At 47.2% G+C, this 17,040-nt stretch overlaps 1 protein-coding gene across 1 annotated transcript; it reads left to right on the plus strand.

The window, feature by feature from the left end:
* The first annotated feature begins 6,597 nt into the window (after positions 1–6,597).
* Positions 6,598–16,504, plus strand: dusp16 (dual specificity phosphatase 16). The gene is made up of 6 exons (XM_073480758.1): positions 6,598–6,890; positions 10,044–10,182; positions 12,596–12,759; positions 12,922–13,081; positions 13,338–13,461; positions 14,048–16,504. The coding sequence occupies exons 1-6, from the start codon at positions 6,612–6,614 to the stop codon at positions 15,132–15,134; spliced, it is 1,953 nt and encodes a 650-aa protein (XP_073336859.1). The 5' UTR covers positions 6,598–6,611; the 3' UTR covers positions 15,135–16,504.
* The last annotated feature ends 536 nt before the right edge of the window (positions 16,505–17,040 follow it).

The raw sequence follows: 17,040 nt of genomic DNA on the forward strand, positions 1-17,040 counted from the left end.
TCACTCTCGGCGGCGGCGGCGCTGGTTTCGGTGACGCCGTCTGTACATTAGCCGTCTCTCTCTGGTCACTGACACCAGATCAGATGAGACCGACACTTGGCCTGCGTTCATGACTAACTGCCGTTTTATTGTATCCTGTGATTTTAGTCTCGACTCATTGAGGAAGTCGGCGTTGAGCTCTGAGGACTGAGGGGTTTGTTTTTCTGCGCGAGGGGATTTAAAGGTCGCTGCGAACGTGAGAGTGACGAGATCAGCAGCATCCATGTGTCTGTGCTCGTCAGCACGGGAGGTCGGCCTTATTCTTATTACAGGCTAATTATAGATCAGCGTTCAGCTTTATTTAGGAGGTGAGGACATTTATAAAGAAGGATCCAGCCGGCTTAAAGGAACAGGACACCCAAAAATATGAATTATCTTCAGTGAGTAAGAAAGTAACAACAGGTAATATTGTTTTATCGGTCTCATAACACTGTGTCATCAGTGTTGTACAGGGAAAAACAAATATTAAAATATTTCTCTGTAGAACTGATCAGATAAATACAGAAGCTCATTACTACCAGAGGAAATGTTTTTTTAGGTAACAAGAAAAATGTAACTTTTAAATTCAGAATCAGACACTAAAAGAAAAACATGTCTCTGCAGCACAAGACATCGCTGTCATTACTTTATTTCTTTAAAAGAAATTTATGGTAATTTTTGAACGTTTTACACCAAAAATGTTAGACATTGCTCCTTTGAGCCAAAATCTCTTGGACTAAATGTAACAGTGTTGGTGCACATCCTGCCTCAGCTCATTAAGCCAAATTGAATCCATACAGCTCGTCTGCTGCGATCACAGCTGACCTGAGGAGACGTTACCTGCATCCTCTTCAGACGGGGTGCATGCTGACACTTTATCTCAGCAGCTGCAGTGAAGATTTCAGCTTTAAAGAGGATGTAAATAAGATCTTGAGTCGAGCCGAGTGGATGTTGGTGAGCTGATATTAGCGGCCTGTCACAGATGTATCAGTGTCTCTGTGTAATGTCCAATGTGAGAACTTTTCTTTTTACTGAATATGAAAAAAAGAGATTACATTTCCTGTTTCGATGCACTGACATCGTTTCAAATAATAAAGTCTATTTTTAAAATGTAAAATATTTTGCCTCTATTACACAAATGTGTTTATATCAGCTGATATATAAATATCTGAATGTTGGTGAGGAGATAGTGACTGGATTTTCAATTTTGGGTGAACTGTTCCTTTAAGATCAGTATTATTAAAACTGTACTTTATAGTTTGTTGTGTTTTATCCATTAGACTGTTTTAAAGACGCTGTGACTCTCCTGGTCTGCAGCTCTGTGAGGCGTCAGTGAACAGCTGCGTCGTACAAAATCATTTTTATATCCGTGTTGGTTTTGGCTCAGCTGAGGGGAACCTGTCTGTCTCTGATGTCAGCGAGGGGTTAAAGTCCTCTGATTGGCCGCTGTCACCGCTGAGTTATTAACCTTCGGTCAGAGTGGGCCGACAGGTCGAACCACCAGACACACCTGCCGCAGGTGTGATCAGGAAGCCGGCGGCTCGCTTTATCTGATCAGGACGTTGAGATCTGAGGTGCTGGCTGTTAAAATGGCCGCTCATGTTTCGGAAAGACGCGCTCGGTTTGGTGATTGTGTCTCCAGACTGACGTGTTCGTTCACGTTGTGTAACGTCCTGGCTGCTCTGAAACACCAGTGTTTGTTCTGTGACTCGTGACATACGAACGTCTGCGCTTCAGCAAACGTACGATCAGTTTTAAAATATAAGATTAATCAAATATTTCTGTTGGGGTTTGAAGATAAGTCAAGACTTTCCTCCACGTCTGTCCAACAAACACCGACCGCCGTTAAATGAGTTACAAACGTTTCCTCTGTCCGGTCGCGTTTATAACAGCAGCTGTTAGTTCCTTGCAGAGAAAGAAGACATACAACGTTCTCTTATTATCAGTCATAACGTCATAACCGAGAAATAACTAATACAGTCAAAGTGCAGCCAACAGTTTAAAGCAGTAGTGCAACAGCAACTTAAATGAATCTAAGTCATAAACGATTCCTTTAAAACTTTAAACCAGAGACTCGACATGTTGTCGTGATCTTTGCTGCTGCAGTTCGTCCTCAGTGAAGTCGTGATGCGTCTTCAAACTATAGAAGGAAAATTAACATTATCGGCAGATAAAGAAATTCTAGCCGATAATTAGAAGCGATAATAAAAAGCCAAATGACTTTAGTTGATTTAACAAGTTCAGTTTCCACTCAGTATGTGGCGGTTTGCCCCTCCGAGCTGCAGCCGACACGCTGAACATGTGCTGTTGTTCTGGTGGGGACATGAGAGAGGACATGAAGCGTAGAATCAGCTTCTTCTTCGCTGCTCTAAAAACAGTAGTTGCCAGGGGTAGCAGCACAGTGTGACTTCCTGTGTTGGCTTTTAGAGCAGAGAAGAAGAACTGATTTCCAGTTGGTAACGTTAAGCAGAGCTAACGGAGCTAACGGAGCGTAGCAGGGTCCTGTTTCTAAATTACGTGGTATCGGCTCGGTGTATAGACTCACGTACCCGCTGATACCGATACCTGCATTTTCTGCAGTATCTGGGGCTTTCCAAACAACTCTACTCACCGATTATCAGATGATTCACTGCACAAAAGATCATTCTAGGTGTTTGTTGTCCTAAACCGTGAGCTGTCTGTCTGTGGTCGGTGTGTTGTGACCTCAGAGTGCTGATGAAGGAAATATGTTCAGTTAATAACCAACGTGATGTAAAGTGGAAACATTTGGCGTCTGCTACGACTCAAACTGACGCAGTTCATCACTCGCTGGAGGCGACTTCACGTCATCACATCACATCTGCTTTTTTATCTGTCAGGAGTCGACCAATAACCAGCACGGCTCGATCATCAGCGCCGATATTCAACATTTTTTCCTGATCATCAGTGTTTTTCTGTCAGATTGCCGATGAGAGAAACTGATTTAAAATGTTTGGTCCTCTCACACATCACGTCAGTTTATACCCTATAAACACCGAGTACTCTGAATCTGCAAAGTAACTAAAGGTATCAAATAAATGTGGTGGAGAGGAGTAATTGTACTTTTACTTTTATTCTTTACTTTTCTGATGGTTTATTTCATCACTGCTGGTTCGAAATTTTGACACGAAGAGTTTCATTTTTACTGCAAATGAATATCGGTCTCTGTTTTATTCTCCTTGATGTCTAATAATCGATATCGGCCCTGAAAAAGCCACACGGTCGACTCCCAACATGCATCATTCATGTTTAAAAGTTTAACAAACAACAACGCTGTGTCAGTGAAAGTTTACATTTTAATATATTTGTAAGTCACAAGACAACTTTCCTGAACTGAAGAGAGTGAACCAATGACTTTATTTATAAATATACAACATAATAACAAACATCAGCGTCCTAAAAGGGGCACGTAGAAGTAAAACGTAAAGATCCCGACACCTTTCTCACTTTTCTCTTTCAACTCAACAAATGTGTAACTAATAAACAAACAGCACTTTATCAGCCGCCCGGTTTAATAAATGAATATCAGTGTAAACATCCTCCCAGTGTTAAAATACACAGGAGCTCCTCTAACACATCCTGTCCTCCATCAACCAGCCACCCAGCAATATCTTGTTTTAAATGAACTTATATTTGTGCTTTGACACACACACACACACACGCACACACACACACACACGGTTGGACCAACGTGCTGTTTTTTAACTTATAACGCTGTCACAAGAATAAATATAATATATAATAGAATGTAAATTAACATTTAAGCTGCTAGATACTGGTGAGATGCTCAACACCTGAAATCTTCTGGGTGGAAAGTTTCCCTCGTCCTGTCGACGACGTCGGAGGAAGTTCAGAGACGAAAGCAGAAGCTGAAGCTGAAGCGAGGTCGTTTCTGTTTTTATGAATCACGTTGAAGGTTGTCAGCCTGTGAAACATCTCGTCGTCGTCGTGTGTGTGTGTGTGTGTGTGTGTGTGTGTGTGTGTGTGTGTGTGTGTGTGTGTGTGTGTGTGTGTGTGTGTGTGTGTGTGTGTGTGTGTGTGTGTGTGTGTGTCACAGGAATGTCCCGGCTCAGAAAGACGTACTTGAATCCCGTGTATTGTGGTTTATAGTGTGAAGTGGAACATGATGTTGGAGACGCAGCTTCGGGCTGCAGCTGCTTCAAAGTGTCTCTTCACAGCCGGATCAGAACCAAACCTGCCACTCTGCTGCGAGTGCTCATGTGGATCTGTGGCAGAACCTTAAAGGAACAGTTCACCAAAAACAGTAAAGTTCAGTCATCAGCTCCTCCCCCTCTACGCGTCATCTTCACCCTCGATATAAACACCGTCCGACTTCTCTGACTGACTTTTCTGTTTCGTACCGACGTGAACAGGATCTCTCTGCAGGTCGGCCATTTTGAATCTGTCACCTCCAGCTGGGGGGAGCGACGAGTATTTAATAAACGACCTGTAACGTGACGAAAACCAACCTGTCATGTTCTCAGTGACGGAATGTAACTAAGTACAGTTACTCAAGCACTTGAGTATTTCCATTTTCTATCAGCGTGTACTTCCACCTCAATGATTAAAGGTAACTGAGTACATTTACTCAAGTACGGCCTTTAAGGAAAGTACAGGTACCTCAAAATCATACAGGAGTACTTCACTTTATACTTTTACTCCACTACATCACCATGATGAAGTAACTGAGTACATTTACTCAAGTAGTGTACTTAAGCACAGTTTTGAGAGTGTGTGTGTGTGTGTGTGTCAGTGTGTCTCTCAGTGTGTGTGTGTGTGTGTGTGTGTGTCTCTGTGTGTGTGTGTGTGTGTGTGTGTGTCTCAGTGTGTGTGTGTGTGTGTGTGTGTGTGTGTGTGTGTGTGTGTCTCAGTGTGTGTGTGTGTGTGTGTGTGTGTGTGTGTGTGTGTCTCAGTGTGTGTGTGTGTGTGTGTGTCTCTGTGTGTGTGTGTGTGTCTCAGTGTGTGTGTGTGTGTGTGTGTGTGTGTGTCTCTCAGTGTGTGTGTGTGTGTGTCTCTCAGTGTGTGTGTGTGTGTGTGTGTGTGTGTGTGTGTGTGTGTGTGTGTGTGTGTGTGTGTGTGTGTGTGTGTGTGTGTGTGTGGGGAGTTTCCTCTCGCTCTGTAAATACTGGTTTTACAACATGAGGGAGTTTCCTGCTGCGTCTCTGAGTCGGTCGAACAGGAAGTGAGAGCTGAGGTTCGGTGGAGGAGACGCTGCTCGTTATCAGCAGCTGTTTCACTTTCAGTTGAAACATTATTCAGCTGAATAACGTGGCAGCTCTGCTCTGAGTGAATCTACTGAGTGTTTTCTCGAGTTGTTGATCAGTGTTTCCTCCTCAGATCTTCAGTTGACTGTCGCAGAGGAGGAAAGAAACCAGCAGAGAACTGTTTCTGATTCATTGATTATCAGAATCATTGGAAACAGAAAACAACACGTCTAATCCTCCGTTTCATTCAATGTCTAGTAAAAGAACAGACTCCGGAAAATCAGTAATTAAATGTGATTACAGGTGAGAGTTACTGACGAGATGCTGCCAACAACAGCTTTTCACACTGCACTTAGCTCCAGGCTAAGGAAGCTGTTAGCTCCAGGCTAAGGAAGCCGTTAGCTCCAGGCTAAGGAAGCTGTTAGCTCCAGGCTAAGGAAGCCGTTAGCTCCAGGCTAAGGAAGCTGTTAGCTCCAGGCTAAGGAAGCTGTTAGCTCCAGGCTAAGGAAGCTGTTAGCTCCAGGCTAAGGAAGCTGTTAGCTCCAGGCTAAGGAAGCTGTTAGCTCCAGGCTAAGGAAGCCGTTAGCAGTATTTGGTGCCAGTGTATCGATAAATGTATCCCAAGTGGAAATGATAAGATCTCTGATGTCATCGTATCTGTAGCTTGCTCCTCCCTCAGTGATCCATTGTTACAGGTTGAATTGAATTATATTTCGGATTTAAAAACAAAAAGACAGATTATCTTCCCGCAGCGACGCCTTAAGAACATCGATGTGACGAGATATCCGGACTTTAAAGTAGCCGTAGAGACGAGGATGAGTTGATTGACAGGTGTCGCTGTGGACGCTTTGTGATGAAGTCAAATCTAACAGGTCTGTTTTCTGTTCCAGAGTCTGAACCCGACTCAGCATGAAGACCAGGATCAACGTGCAGAGTGATGTCATCAGGAGAAGCCCGCTGTGGTGTGAATGAGCCCCGCCCCCCCGGCCTGCACGCCGCCTAAAGACGCAACACACACTTTAACTACGAGGCACACACACTCACACTGACTCAGTTAGTTCAGAGCTCTCTCTCGCTCTCTCTCTCTCTCTCTCTCTCTCTCTCGCTCTCTCTCTCTCTCTCTCTCGCTCTCTCTCTCTCTCTCTCTCTCTGCTTCTCTCTCGTTCTGCCAAGCGCCATCAGGATGACATCATACCCGACCGACACAATGGAGCTCTTCATCCTCTGAGGTTCCTCGCCAGGCTGCGTCACTGCGCTGGACCGCCGGCCCGGGACGCCCAGGAGGAGGAGGAGGAGGAGGGGGAGGAGGACTACGAGCAGGGAGGGAGGGGGGTGGGGGGGTGGGAGGGAAGGGAGGGGGAGTAGTTTGACATGTCGGAGCATCCTGTGGGACCAGGATCATGGTCCAAGTCTGGTTCTGGGCCGCTGAGGCCCGGAGCGGTGCGGACCATCGGGGCCGAGGCCCTGGTGGCTCTGCTGGAGGGCGGGCTGGACCGGGTGGTGCTGATCGACAGCCGGCCCTTCGTGGACTACAACGCCTCGCACATCCTGGAGGCGGTGAACGTGAACTGTTCCAAGCTGATGAAGAGGAGGCTGCAGCAGGACAAGGTCCAGATCGCTGAGCTGCTGCAGCACTCGGCCAAGAAGAAGGTGGGTCACCTGTCCGCCAAACACCTGACGCACCACACACCTGACGCACCACACACCTGCCGCACCACACACCTGACGCACCACACACCTGCCGCACCACACACCTGCCGCACCACACACCTGCCGCACCACACACCCACTGCACCACACACCCACCGCACCACACACCCTGTTGAGCCTCTTGTAGTGAACATTATTGTTTGATTACATTCAGGTTGAGTTTAGTTCCAGGTTTAATAAATGTGTCGATGATGGTTATAGAATAGATTGAGCACTCACCTGTTTAGCACTCACCTGCTGTGTTGTGTGACTCAGGGTGTAAATAATGTCCTTTTCAATCCGTTGATAAAGACTGATTCTCTAATGACCTTTGACCTTTGGTGTGTCCGCACCCTCAGGATGAACTTTACATTTCTGGCTCCACAACTGAGTCCAGATCATTTAATATCATCCTCCACATAATGAACTTGTTTGGTTAAACTGTTCAGAACAGAGTCGACTTCATCCTTCTGCTGATAAAAGCTCTGAAGCAAAACGTAAAAAAAAACCTTTGTCATGTTACTGAAGTTTTCTTGGTTCCAGTCGAGTCTCTGCTGACGGAGAAGTTCTTGTGGTTTTCACACGTGAAACAAACAAAGAACTCGTGACTGAAACCAGCAAAGGCAACAAAACAAACCCGACGCTGTGAGACCGGCTCATCAGTTTCACTTCACTAAGATACAAACACAATCAATGACATTTGTAAATAAGTCAGAGTGTCAGCTGCACATGATGATTCTGACACGTGTTCACCAGATAATCTCCACAGATGAACTGTGTGATGTTTGAGGCGTAAATTAAATGTGTAGCAGTAAAAAGCTAATGCTAGGCTACAAACAGACGACATCACGGTCACATGACTTAAACGTCTCCACCACTGAGCGTCTTACTGCACAATTACTATCCAGGTTTTCTATAAACTGATCAATGTACGAGTTGTAAAGTCAGAGTCAGAACAGTGTGTAACTAAAGTGGCCTGTAAAGACGGACTAGTGAGCAGATGAGTCTCCGTGTTCGCTGTGAGGACGTTTAATGTCCCCGACAACCTCTGTAGTCTCATTTAGACACTTGTTAGCAACCGCTAACTGTTTTTAACACATGAAGAGCTTCATAATTAAACTGTGGACATTTAATGATGAGTTTATGTTGGAGAACAAAATAAATATCTTCCACACACCTTATTTCACACATTTAACTGAAAACACATTCAACAAACTCACAGACTTTGAGATGAGGGAACAGGCAGTGCTAACATGCTAACATGCTAACTGATCTCTGAGTTTCACTCTGTAGAGGGAGAAACCAGAAAATATTCACATTTAAGAAGCTGTTTGAGTTTACAAAGTGTGCTGACAATCGAGCAAGAAGCAGGAAACACAAGGAGCCTCGTCTCATTACAAGTAAAAAGGAATAAAAATCACAGAAAAAAGAGGGAAAATAAAGTGATGCAAAAATAGAAATCAATAAAAGACGACATCACATCAAAGGAATTAAGAGCAGTGAAAGGAATGAATGGGTTAATAATGTTAAAGACATAAAAACAGTAAAGGACGGTAAGAACAGACTTTTTAGTATTTTCCCCTAAAAACGGACTGATGGCTCATAACTTAAATCAGATCCGAGGACGCTGATCAGCGGAGGGAAGCTGCGTCGTGTTCGGCTGCGTGTCCGACGCCTGGACGTGAACATGTGGAGACGAGTGGATCCTGTAGATGTTGACGTGAATATGGATCGTTCCTTCAGACTGACGCTGATGGAGGCGTCTGACCTCACAGCAGCTTGTTTATCCTGAACAGAGTCAGCGCTGCGAGGCCGCTCCTCCCTCTGTGGTGTCCTGTTAAACTGAAATAACAGCTTGGAGGAAGCTCGGCCGCTCGTTTGATTACTGAGGCAACATTTTCCGTCCGATTATGAGCTGTAATTAATTCTGAGTGCACGAAGGAGAGAAAGCAGAGTTTCCTCCAGCGAGGACGACTTGTAGAGCAGCCAAACCACCGAGCTTCAGTCTGAGCTGAGAGGGAGGACGCCTGCCAGAGACAGATGCTGCATCCTGCATCTACTGTCCTCATCTGACTGTCCTCATCTACTGTCCTCATCTACTGTCCTCATCTACTGTCTCCATCTGACTGTCCTCATCTACTGTCTTCATCTACTGTCCTCATCTACTGTCTCCATCTGACTGTCCTCATCTACTGTCTCCATCTACTGTCTCCATCTACTGTCTCCATCTACTGTCTTCATCTGACTGTCTTCATCTGACTGTCTCCATCTACTGTCTTCATCTACTGTCTTCATCTGACTGTCCTCATCTACTGTCCTCATCTGACTGTTCTCATCTGACTGTCCTCATCTACTGTCTCCATCTACTGTCTCCATCTACTGTCTCCATCTACTGTCCTCATCTGACTGTCCTCATCTACTGTCTCCATCTACTGTCCTCATCTACTGTCTCCATCTACTGTCTCCATCTACTGTCCTCATCTGACTGTCCTCATCTACTGTCCTCATCTATTGTCCTCATCTGACTGTCCTCATCTGACTGTCTCCATCTACTGTCTCCATCTACTGTCTCCATCTACTGTCTCCATCTACTGTCCTCATCTGACTGTCCTCATCTACTGTCTCCATCTACTGTCTCCATCTACTGTCCTCATCTGACTGTCTTCATCTGACTGTCTTCATCCTTCACCCTGGCGCTTCCTTCGTCCCGGCGCTGCCATGTCGTCCTTCATACAGTCCTGTGGTGTCTTCTTGTATCTTTAGATATTAAAACTAAAATAATTCAGCTCCTCAAACTTCAGTCAGGAAGAACAACACAGTCTCGTTCCACCTGTTTATGAGTCACATCACAATACTTCTCCTGTTCATCAAAATCAAAATGTCAGTATAGTGTCGACTGTACTGGAGCAGAGCAACAGAACTCGTCAGAACTCGTCAGACGTTAGAGGTGAAACACTGTAGAAGCAGAACTCGGTCCTGTGGGTCACCTCAGAGGTAGATTGAGCGTCACTGCAGAAGATGAAAGGTAGATCAGCCTGTGTGATGTAATAAAACTAATGAGTGATGTCCGCTGTGTTGTACTGAAGTGTAACTGCTCTTGTGTCTGTGTTGTAGTTGGAGCTGCAGGGCGATCAGGAGGTCGTCGTGTACGATCAGAGTTCTTCAGATCCGGCCGCTCTCAGCTCCGAGTCTTTCCTCAGCGTCCTGCTGGTGAAGCTGGAGAGGAGCTTCCCCTCCGTGCACCTGCTCTCAGGTCAGTCCAAGTCCCTGACAAAAGTCCCAGACACCCAGAGTCTAGACACCTGTGAGACAGACTAGTCCTAGTCAACAGTCAGAGCTGAAAGATCCCTGAGACCCAGACAGGTCCTGAGTCAGCGCCAGTGAGACAGACGAGTCCGAGTCAAAACAGCGGCGAGACTGAGACGAGTCCGAGGCGATAGAAGAAAGCTGGTGTTTAATAAGAAGTGAGAAGCGATGGACCCAAACAGCCTCCACGTCGTCGTTCTGTTTGTTCTGCGGCCGTTTGGGCCGGTCGCTTGTGATAAAGCCGTTCATTAGTTTGAGCGACAGGCGGCCGGGCTGCAGGCGGCCGGGCTGCAGGCGGCCGGGCTGCAGGCGGCCGGGCTGCAGGCGGCCGGGCTGCAGGCGGCCGGGCTGCAGGCGGCCGGGCTGCAGGCGGCCGGGCTGCAGGCGGCCGGGCTGCAAGCGGCCGGGCTGCAGGCGGCCGGGCTGCAGGCGGCCGGGCTGCAGGCGGCCGGGCTGCAGGCGGCCGGACTGCAGGCGGCCGGGCTGCAGGCGTCCTCCCTCCTTTTCCACTGAGGCTGACGTTATGTAACCATGATGTAATGCTGCCTGACGACTCCACCCTCCAGCTTTAAAAACACAAAGACTTCCTAAAAGCACTCGGTCAAAGGTTTAACAGTTACACAACAACAGCGTGTCTGCAGAGATGACCAGGAACCAGATAACACACTGACAGGGCGGGAAGCTTTAAAGGATCAGAACCAGGCTGTAAACCTGGACTTTAATTATTCAGTCTGCAGAAGAGGAGAAACAAATATTAACCGTGAACACACACCGGCCTGCTGCTTCACCACAGCACCGGTGTGGATTCATCCGCCACTGGAAGTAGTCCCCAACAACTGCTCTGCTGCCTCCTGTTTGTGTGATGAACACTCCAGTGAGCAGCTGGACTTTTTAAAGCTTTAAGCAACGAGCCACAGACGGACCGACGTGTTGGTTTGGATCTTTGCGTTCCAGCTGCAACAGTCGGTCCGTTAATGGTTCAGGACTCGTGTGAGAGTCAGCTGCTCACCCTGATCAGAAACTGAACTTCTTCAGTGTTATCGACTAAACCATGTTTTGATCCATTGATGGTGAAAATATTTATCAGTTGCAGCTTTAAAATGTAGAGAAACAGCAAGTTTTCATTTCAAAGTCGACTCCTAACGACACGTTGAAGAAGCTGGAGCAGTAAACGTCAGAGCAGTCGCTTCAGTGCGAAACATGAGAACAATGAAGACGTGTCCTCAGAAGGTGAAACTACGGAAAAAGGGGTCGAGCCAGTGAGAAAGAAAAATGTTCCAACATCTTTATTAGGATTCAGACTTCAGACTGAGAATTCTGACTTAAGAGGCAACATGATGCAACTTTTCAACCTTAAAATAACTTATATTGATATTATGATATACATATTGATGACTCATTTCTACAAATTCTGACTTTCTACTTAAAATTCTCAGTTTCTCAGCCTGATTTCTTTTTTCTAAATTTGGACTTTAAACTAAGAATTCTGAGGAAAAACATCTGAACTCTGATGTTTCTCTGTGTGTCTGACTTTAAAGCACCGTGATGCAACTTGTTGCCCTTGAAGCTTCAGAGTCGTGTTGATGGTCCGGTGTGTCGTCAGGCTCTCGGTCAGCATCACACGGCTCGGCCCGTATCATCTTCCACGTGATACAGATGAGCAGATAAACTTTTTAATGCTCAGTTTTATGATCTAAAATCTAAAATAATATGAGACGTACAGATACAGAGTAAATGTTTATATTTAATATCAATATGTTGTTTCATATATCTGAAAGGTAGAAATTCTTTGTTCAAGTGGAACGAAACAAAAACAACAAAACAAACATTTGCAGGAGCTGCTTCCAATCATCCGTAATAAAGATCATATCAACATCAAAGATCAACCAATCATGTTGCTGCCACGTCAGAAAATGAAAAAGTCAGACTTCTGTATTAAATATAAGCATTAAAAAAGTATAATGATGATAATTAACATTACATAGAAATGAATGAAAGGTTTAATATACCTGATCCATATCCAGTCTGGTCAACAAATCAGATGTTTAATAACTGGGCTGTATCAGTCAGTAAAATAATGAGTGTGATCAGAGTGAAACACGCCTGTTGCCTGGCAACGAGCGTCGAGGATGAACTGCCTGTTGTTGTCGGCACATCTGGATCAGACAGCTGATAGATCACATGTTCAACATCTGTCCTCTGAGCCACAGCAGAACCCAACTGTACACTAAGTACTGAGAAAGTGTGTGTGTGTGTGTCTGTGTGTCTGTGTGTGTGTGTGTGTGTGTGTGTGTGTGTGTGTGTGTGTGTGTGTGTGTGTGTCATGATGTGTCATGATGATGTGTGTCTGTTGGTCTCAGGTGGATTCTCAGAGTTCTCCCACCTGTTTCCTGGTCTGTGTGAGGGGAAGTCCACCCTGGTCCCCTCCTGTATCTCTCAGCCCTGCCTGCCCGTCACCAACATCGGACCGACCCGCATCCTGGCTCACCTGTACCTGGGCTGCCAGAGGGACGTCCTCAACAAGGTACTGGCCGCTCACAGCGGGGCGTCTCCTCACTCTCTGGATGTGATGAGGCGTTGTTACATATTAAACTGTTACAGATGATGTCAGATTATTCAGGTGAAGATGATTCTTTGTTTTAACTCAGTGGACGGGTTTGAACCGGGTCTGTGTTTCTGTCCCCAGGATCTGATGCAGCAGAACGACATCGGCTACGTCCTGAACGCCAGTAACACCTGTCCCAAGCCCGACTTCATCCCAGAGTCTCACTTCCTCCGAGTCCCGGTGAACGACTCTTTCTGCGAGAAGATCCTGCCCTGGTTGGACCGATCGGTGGAGTTCATAGGTCAGCAGTCACGTCTCTGAAGGAGCAGAGATGTTAATGAGACGAGGAGTCAAACTCTTTGTCTTCACGACTGAATCAACAAACTGACCTTAAAGGACAACACAGTTTATACTGTTTTACTTTGTTTACATGTGGCGGACCCTGCCACCTCTCCAGCTTCACACATAGGAAGAGTTTGTATCATGACCTCATTAATATTGTACAGTAACATTTTCTGAGTGTCAGACTGGAACCGTCGCTCTGTTGTGTGTTTCAGAGAAAGCTAAAGCCTCCAACGCTCGCGTCCTGGTTCACTGTCTGGCTGGAATCTCCCGCTCAGCCACCATCGCCATCGCCTACATCATGAAGAGGATGGACATGTCTCTGGACGAGGCGTACAGGTGAGGACTGCTCAGGTTCACACAGATGATTTACTGTCAGGACTGACACAGCTGTGGTTCGTGTTCTCGGACACTGCAGACGGCTGTGTTGTCCTTCCTGCTGATGATAAACTGAGTCTGTAGGTGTTTTCTCGTGACGTTGAGGGAGAAAGTAAATGTGACAGAGTCCAATAAAAACGAACATAATGAAGACGTGAAGCAGACGACCTTCATCACTTTAACACATGAAGCCGACAGTTGCTGACGTCATGGTGTCCCTCTTGTTCTTGCGTCACCTCGTCGTGCCCTCTTCTTCTTCTTCCACGGCACTTTAATGGTTTCTGACCGTCGTCTGAATGAGCCGACTCCTGATAATCACTCCTCCTCTGACAGTCTGTGAAACGTTGAGCTGAAACATCTGATGGAACTGATGTGAACTCAGCCTGTCAGAGTTCAGATTCCTGTTTGATGTCCGTCGGGCACATTCCTCCGTCCTAATGAGTCCAGAGCCTCGTTAACCCTCTAATTAATGTGTGCTGTGTGTCAGTGTTGATTACAGACGCTCGTCATGACTCTCACTAACGATGGACGCTGTGTGTTTCCGCAGGTTTGTGAAGGAGAAGCGTCCGACCATCTCTCCGAACTTTAACTTCCTGGGTCAGCTGCTGGACTTTGAGAAGAAGATCAAAAGTCCTCTCGATACTGAAGCTAAACTCAAGTCCAGTGGTGAGGTCCCGGCTCAGCCCGAGGACCCGGAGCCCGCGGCCTGTCAGGAGGCCCCCGGGGGCCTCGGCCTGGCCCCGCTGGAGCCCCTCACCCTGCCCTGTGTCCTAGCCGACGCCCCCGAGGACCGTCTGCTGGCTCAGGCTCTGAGTGGCCTGCAGCTCGCCGACGTCCCCGAAGACAACGCCCGGCTGAAGCGCTCCTTCTCTCTGGACATCAAGTCGTACGGCGAGCCAGGCGGGAGCGCCACGCACCGCGTGTTCGTCCCTCACGGTGCCTCAGGAGACGCCGGCGAGTTCTACAAACCGTCTGCCTTCAAAGAGGCGACCAGTAAACCGTGCCAGTTCTCCCCGGTGGAGGAGGTGTCGGAGCAGTCCACCCCGGAGCAGAGCCCCGACAAGGAGGAGGCCGACGGGCCTGAGCGAGTCTCACCGCCGGCCTCCAGCGGCTTCACCAAACCTCCGCCTGCTGCTCCGAACTGTTCACAGCAGCTGCAGCGGAGCGGCAGCATGGAGGAGAACGCCACAAGCTTCCTGTTCGGCCTCTCGCGCAGCCAGCAGCACCTGGCCAAACCCGGCTCCAGCGGCGCCCTGAAAGGCTGGCACTCGGACATCCTGCTGGGCCCCGTCACCGTCTCCTCCTCCTCTCTGGCCGGTGGCTGGTACCTCTCCTCCGACTCCACCCGCTTCTACTCCACCTCGGCCATCCTGAGCGGCGGCAGCTTCACGGCGTACAGCTGCGGCCACGGCCTGGAGGCGGTGCGGCGGCGCAGCCGGCAGAGGACCGGCGACCGCGGAGACTCGAGGAGGAGCTGGCACGAAGAGAGCAGCTTCGAGAAGCAGCTGAAGAGACGCAGCTGTCAGATGGAGTTCGGAGACGGTATGACGGACAGCCGGTCCAGAGAGGAGATGGGGAAGGTGGGCAGTCAGTCGAGCTTCTCCGGCAGCATGGAGGTCATCGAGGTGTCCTGAAACTGATCCTAGAACTGATCCTGAGACGTTTCAGGACGCTCAGGACGAGTCTGAAGCTGCTTGGACTCGCAGAGAGAAACGTGCAACACACATCGGCCACCGCAGCGACGCCGGACCACACAGCGTTCAACGTGTCGGCCCAAATATAAGACGGTGTTTTATCTTTCAAAAAGTTTGAAGTGTCTTGCATTCGACTACTAGCTGACTGTATGAGAGCGAGTGATGCATTGTGGGTTGTTTTTAGCCTTAATGTTGCTATGCTAACAGTGAGTCTGTCAGTGGATCAGAGTCGAGTCAGTTTCTGTCAGTCAGAGAACAAACTGATGAGCAGCTCCACAGAGAAACGTTCTCATCTTTAAAAAGTCTGTTTCCGTCTTATATTTGGGCCGATACGTGAAGAGGCCGCAGCAGCCGCGCCGCCGCCGCAGCAGCCGCGACGCCACCGCAGCAGCCGCGACGCCACCGCAGCAGCCGCGACGCCACCGCAGTGTGTGTGTGTCATTGAAACACAACGCGAGGACGACACGCCTCCTGTAGCAGGAAGGGGGCAGACCTGGCAACCTTGAAGAGAGTTTCAGAGCATCACCTGCTGAATAAGTTCAGAAAATTAAAACTCTTCTTCTATTTGATGTCAGCAGATTTTCCTCCGTACTTTATGGTGATGACGCACCTGGTAACGGCTCCAAACTTCTTCTGTGGTACTTCCTGCTACAGTAGGCGTCTCCATGACGACGCACACTCGAGGTAATGAAACAGGCTGAATCCAAACTTCACCAGAGGATTCACTCAGTCATTCATCGTCCTGTTGGTGGAGACTCAACAAGGAGTTTTATGTTTTTATGATTTGTTTGCAGAACTTCTGTGCAGAAGATCAATAATAATAATAATAGTAATAATAATGATGATGATGATGATGATGATGATGATGATATTGGTAATAATGATAATAATGGTGAACGATGGGACATTCAGACACGAGGTGAAATAACATACAAAGTCAGACGTTTGGATTCAGCCAAAGTATCTATCAACCAATGAGAACACCGCGAGGAGCTGCAGGTGAGCTCACCTGTGTCGCCTGCAGCGCTCAGCTCAGGGTCGGGTCGGGTCGGGTTGGATCGGGTCGATGTGTGTTGCAGTAAACTGTGACTGACGGACTCTGAGCCTTCCAGCGGTCCGTCTGCTCTGCGTCTGTTCCGAGGAGGATGATTTTCTGTCCGATGAACACTGTGAGGTGGACAGGTAACGTCTCAGGTGAAGGACACAGACGCAGGACTGAGCAGCGACGGACACACAGACTCACAGTTCATGTTGCACTACTGTGGTTTAAAGAATGATCGATTAAAAATGTTATAAATCAGTAAAACAAACATGATGATTGTCAGTTTGTTTCCTTCAGCGTCTGCTGCTCTCATCAGTCGACTCCACGGCGCCCTCTGCTGGACACATGTTCCTTTAACTGTCTGTGGGGATCAATAATCTGATAATATGATTAATAATATTCATGATTCTTCTGACAGACTTCAATGTAAGAAAACATTTAACCTGTGGAAGTACAGAGCTGCCACACAGAATCCAGCTGAATTATTGTTTTAATGAAAATTACACTCAGTTCAAATTAACAGAAAATGTAAACTGAGCAAAAGGAATTAGTTATAATTTAAGTTTTGATTTATTATTTCTTATGAAAATTATAATCTTTTTGATTAACTAATAAGAAATTTCTGTTTTTATTTGATTTCTGATTAGAAATTAGCTGAAATCTGGAAATCATTTGACATCAAAAGCTGAAGAGAGCCTCGTTTTAAGTAACCTGTCCAGTGTTGAGCTGAACAGTGTGGATCTGAACAGTGTGGAGCTGAACAGTGTTGAGCTGAACAGTGTTGAGCTGAACAGTGTTGAGCTG

The sequence above is a fragment of the Pagrus major genome, chromosome 14 (assembly GCF_040436345.1).
Source record: "Pagrus major chromosome 14, Pma_NU_1.0".
NCBI lineage: Eukaryota > Metazoa > Chordata > Actinopteri > Spariformes > Sparidae > Pagrus > Pagrus major.

What these genes read in the sequence shown, in the direction of transcription:
- dusp16 (XM_073480758.1), top strand. Translation starts at nt 6,612, where the DNA reads ATGTCGGAGCATCCTGTGGGACCAGGATCATGGTCCAAGTCTGGTTCT. An exon ending in AGAGGGACGTCCTCAACAAG is followed by an intron (nt 12,760 to 12,921) that starts GTACTGGCCGCT and finishes TTCTGTCCCCAG; the next exon opens with GATCTGATGCAGCAGAACGA. An exon ending in TCTCTGGACGAGGCGTACAG is followed by an intron (nt 13,462 to 14,047) that starts GTGAGGACTGCT and finishes GTGTTTCCGCAG; the next exon opens with GTTTGTGAAGGAGAAGCGTC.